The 5,323-nt window shown below is 31.4% G+C and overlaps 1 protein-coding gene across 1 annotated transcript in view; it reads right to left on the bottom strand.

The window, feature by feature from the left end:
• LOC111637596 (ATP-dependent 6-phosphofructokinase-like) overlaps window positions 1-5,087 on the bottom strand; it is a gene marked incomplete at its 3' end in the record, with an annotated part of 45,161 nt that extends 40,074 nt beyond the window's left edge. Inside the window, exon 1 of the mRNA XM_023383118.1 lies at window positions 4,751-5,087. Coding sequence (XP_023238886.1) covers window positions 4,751-4,898 — 148 coding nt within the window. The remainder of the gene's footprint in view (window positions 1-4,750) is intronic.
• Between the last annotated feature and the right edge of the window lie 236 nt (window positions 5,088-5,323).

The following is a 5,323-nucleotide window of genomic DNA, read 5'->3' as shown; positions in this document are numbered from 1 at the left end:
GGGTACGTTCGTTAAGTCGAACGAGTTAAACGCGTTAGTAACGAATCGTTCGAAAAGTAGTAGTCTCGCTCAGTGCGCATGCTCTGCGGTGATGACGTTTCGAACGAAACTCTAACGAAGTTCACGAAGGAAAGAGTTGGTTTACTTCGTTAAGAAAATGGCGCCCGACGATATCGATGTTTCTAAATCTACTCGAGTGTTTAAATTGTGAATTAAAAGATGAAATGATTGGAGTAACTGTCCACCCGAAGCAATCTAAGAAAAATATTTCGGATAAGGCTGTATTAGCAACATTTGTATCTTCGATTTTAGAAACAGCCATTTAGTTCTAAACGAATCGTTCGAAAAGTCTAACGAAATAAGAATAACGATGACGTCATTCTCGTTTTACTCGTTCGACTTTACGAACGTACCCTGTATGTGGCCAGCTCACGCGTCGGAAAAACTTTATTTGTGTACGAACCAGACGGAAAAACAATTAATATTGTGTATCCACAAGCACTCCAATAAATAAATAGAATTGAAACGACACTTTGAAATGTTTTCCCCATGAAAATGAATAATAATAAGTTTCAATAAAAATGATAAAATGTAAATTGAATTTTATTATAACGAGTTTGCTTGAATTTCGTTTCTTCTGAGATCGCAGCAATGCGCGACGGGTAAGCTAGTAAATTTATAAAGAATAATCTAAAGTAAAAAAGATCTTTCCAAGATTTGATTAATTTGGCATTCAAAATTTATACATATAACAGCCATGATCAAATCTACAATGATTACTAAATGTGACCTTTCGGGTCGGCACCTCTTTAGTGTCCTGTCAGGATTGACACCACCGAGTTTATCAGAACACAGAAGCCGAGATGGCAATTACTACGTCACACCGTCACGCGAGCGGTCCACTTACGGTCCGTAAGTGGACCGCTCGCGTGACGGTGTGACGTAAGTGACCGTAAATGACAGATTCGTAATATCAGCCGATCGAGAGACAGCATGTGGAAGAGATTCGAACTACACTTAACAAGGATTTAATTAAAAATAAATTGGATAAGATACAGAAGTTCTAACGTTGTTCGCGGAGAGAGAGTTCACATAACGAGCGCGAGATGCATAAATACCTGGTGATCTCCCAATGGAGCTCTCACTGGGTGATAATTCCGATGGCGATTAGTTCCACTATAATATTCACTAGCACAATGATGGCACAAGTTATCCAAAATGGGCACTGTTCGACGAAATTCCTGGAGTAATCGGTGAGGGTTTCCTTTGACGGAGGAACAGACGATGACGGCCGACTTTTTTCGGCCATCTCTGGCGATATTCACGGACGATATCGGCTGTCCACAGGTTAAAAGATCGCGAGAAAGCGTCGTGTTGCCTTCGAGAAAATGTAACGGGAGACTTTCTCAGGTAGCTACGAACAACAATTGTTACGTAACTCGAACAATATTAATATTAAAGTCTAGTTCGAATATAGGAATTTCTGCTACCTCATATCAATATCCCATGCTGGTTTATTTTTAATTCAAATTATTTAATATTTGAGTCCAACCGAGAGCCTCATAAAATCAAGCTTTAGATATTTGGTAATTCAAAACTTATTTGATATATTAACCATTTATTATATCAATAATAACTGTCAAAATCATCAGAAAAAGTTTACTGTAAACTTTATTTAGTTTGTTTTTATAGTGGTTTGGCAACAAAGTAATGACCTGAAATTTGGGTTAAACTAAAGAACATCAACTAACAGATCATAAAAAAAAAAAAAAAAAAAACTTAAAACAGTTAATCAAGTTTCGATGAAAGAAATAACTAAGCCATTTTAATATTTTACATTTTGTTGGTTCTCTTTGTTTTGTTGCTTAATATGAGAATGCTTTTATTTGCATCTTTAAATTATCATAAATTTTCAAAAGTTTTAAACAAACAAAAATATAATAAATCTAATAGAAAAAACAGCTACTCAGTAGCGTAACTAGGGTTTGTGCTGTTCAGGGCTGTTCTTGGCAGAGGAAAAAAATCCCTCTGCTATATATAACAGCTGGGAAAGTAAAAAGACATATAGCAATAGAATTGGATTAGAATTTGACTGAAGTGGATTAACAGGTAGGGGGTGTTTTGGAGCTGAAATGACATTCTGGAATTTCTTTTCCAAAGATGGTATGAGTTCTGGAACTTATACAGTATTTTATTTGAAGATTCCTGTACTTATTTATTTTTGGTAATTTCTAGCATACTTTTTTTCTTGCAACATACTTCTGTGTGTTCTAGAAACATGTTGCTAGGCTATAGGAAACACAAATCGTCTTTACGTATGTAAAAAAAAATCCTTCAATACTCCTAAATGAGCCCTTTCATTACAAATTCAAAAGCCAGTAGAGAAAATTAATGTACAAAATACTATATCAAGCCTTTAGTAATTTTTCAAGGGCTTGATATAGTATTACATAATTTGAAGCATATAAACGAATAAAAGCACTGAAGCATATTTTTCACAACCATTACAAATGGCTGACACTTTACAAGTGATAAAAATGATCCAAAAAATTGCTCTTTCAACATTTGAACTAACAATATTGTTGATTTCCTAGTTAGAATGAATGAAGATGTTCATCTGTAATAAGTTTTTTAAATTTTAATAACAATTTAAATACATTGCAATGTTGAGTAAAGTTATGTACTGTACAGTACAGTACTTGTATCATATTAGCATTATTAATTTATCCAAAATAAAATTCTGCAGAGTTGCATTTCCTTCTTTGGAGATTAAGTTTTTTGGTTTTTCTAAAAAAATCCCTAAATTCCTTTTCAGGTAAAAACACCTTATACCACACTTCAACCTGACAATCTCTAGGAAATAGCAAGCACTCTGATACTTTCTTTTAATAGCAAATCACCACTATTAATGGGAAAAAGGTAATGCAACAGATGGGAAGTCTGCTAAGGAAGAATGCCTCTCAGGACTATGAAACTGGCCCTTATTCAATTGTTAGACACACAAAAAAAAACTTGGAAAATTCCATACAGCCATACAATTACAAAATACAATACAAATTCCATACAAATTCTTGCAAAAAAAATAAAATTTTTAAGGACAATTTTTATTTGTCTCACTACAATCCCAATAAAAAATTTTTCTCTTTATTGTGGTATATCAAAAGTGCTGCCTAGACCAGGGATGGCCAACAGTTTTTGCCCCCCAAGCCAAATTGGAAAGAAAACTTTTTCCACGGGCCAAACTAGAGGCTGCCCTAGGAAGATTTTGAGGTGGTGTGAGATCTCATTGTGGTGTCACCCTGTAGAGACTAAACTGTAGATAGAGATTACAGACACATTTTTCACATTATCATGCTTTATTAACATTCTATGCTGTACTTATGAGATTTGTAATGGAGGGTTAACTCTAAACGCACGAGTTGTTGATCTTTTTTTTTCTTATAGGCGTCAGAATTTTTCATCAAACTATTCAGACTTCAGTAGCTAATATTGAAACATTAATTGTGAGCCACATAAATTCATTAGACGGGCCAAATCCGGCCCGCAAGCCGTATGTTGGCCATGCCTGGCCTAGGCCAAACTGTCCTGCTTTAGCTATTCTATTGCAGCAATTTTTAATTTTAAAAATATATTTTCTATTGTAGAAGAATGAATAAAATTGAACTTGAATGGAAATAATAAAATTAAAGTTTTTAAAAAAATTTAGTTAAGTTTAACTAACTATATCATTGTTTTTTACTTTTTTATTAGTATTTAATATTGTTAACAAATTTAATAAAATATGATATATAAAATATTATGCATAGTACTTATTAAAAAAAAATACATAAACATTAAATTATCTTTAAAATATTTTAAAGATTATTTAGATAATGATAAAAATGTAGATCATTCTATATTAATCTAAAAACGAAATCTTTTATTTTTTTATTACGTGAAGTTTTCTAATTTTTATATAATGCAATTCAGTCTATGCTGCTAAATAGGCAACTGTCTATTAGGAATAAATTAAATTAAATAGGAAAACCATAGGGAAAAAATATTCCAATAAAATTGCCTTTCATATCTTCTCATTTCTGTACTTAATTTACTTTTTCCAACATGCAAATATTGGATCAGTTGAGAATTAAATTGAACTCTATAATTATGATTGAAAAAAAAGAAAAAAAAAAAAGAGTATACATATGGCCTATATTTTTTCATATACAAAGTATACATAATATCAAATGTGAAAGCAATAGCTCAAGTTCCATAGATCAAAATTCTATAATATGTTTCCATTAAAAACAAAAATTTTTAACAGTCACATTGTAATTCAACAGTTGTTTCAACACAGTTAACTTGAAATATTTGGAATTACAATGTATCACAAATGAAATATTCTTACAATTCAAATATTCATTCCACATACAACAATGTTGATAATTTTCAAATTAAATATATAGATATTATGTAATTCAGACTAACAGTACATAATATCCATAACTTTAGACAGGTTACGGCCCAACAAATCCGTCATTATCACTCGATTATTAATTCAAGATTTTTTACTACATTGTTGATATGTTTCTTGTTTGTTTTGAATTGTATTATTAATCATTGTTTATTTAATATACAGTGTATATGTATATTATATATGTAGTATGCATATGTGTATTATATATATAGATTTTAATCATTCAAAAATATTTTAATAAAATATAACACAGTATTAAATTATAAAACTGTGCCAAAAAAGGAATTTAAATACCTTGAGAGTCTCCACCACTTGTAAACACCCCAATAGTTCTTGACTTTTGACCTGAACGTATAATACATCCTTCTAAACTCATAGGAACATCCAAAGAAGATTCTCTTTCCGACGAGAAAAATCTTCCGTAACTAGAGAAAGTCGACATGATTCTTTTATTCAACGAAATATCCTTAAATTATCTAAATTACAGAAATTATTGTCATTGCTTTAAAGTAACCGGTCGTCTGCAATGATGACCTTGGTTTAACCTCAAGTCGTCGAACAGCGCCATCTATTGATGTAATATACTTTATTATTATTATTTTTTCTGGTTAGGGTTTATATGGAGATTTTAACTCTTGAGCTATATTCTCCGACGAGATGCCGCCTGGTGGTTTGATGTAATATTCCAATTTTTTTATTAATTTACGGAAAAAAGAAATGTTCTTTTAATAATACTGTATACGATATGTAATATCCTTTACAAAATATATTTATATTTATCGATAAACGTCGTCTTTTGTGTTAAATATATTAAAGTCATAGTATTGTTTCATTCAATAGCCATGTGTCAGTTATCCGTATCAGCTA

Source organism: Centruroides sculpturatus, unplaced genomic scaffold, assembly GCF_000671375.1.
Source record: "Centruroides sculpturatus isolate CEXI.00-Female unplaced genomic scaffold, Cexi_2.0 scaffold979, whole genome shotgun sequence".
Classification (NCBI taxonomy): domain Eukaryota; kingdom Metazoa; phylum Arthropoda; class Arachnida; order Scorpiones; family Buthidae; genus Centruroides; species Centruroides sculpturatus.
The sequence above is the reverse complement of the archived record's forward strand: the minus strand, read 5'-3'. Positions and strand labels throughout refer to the sequence as shown.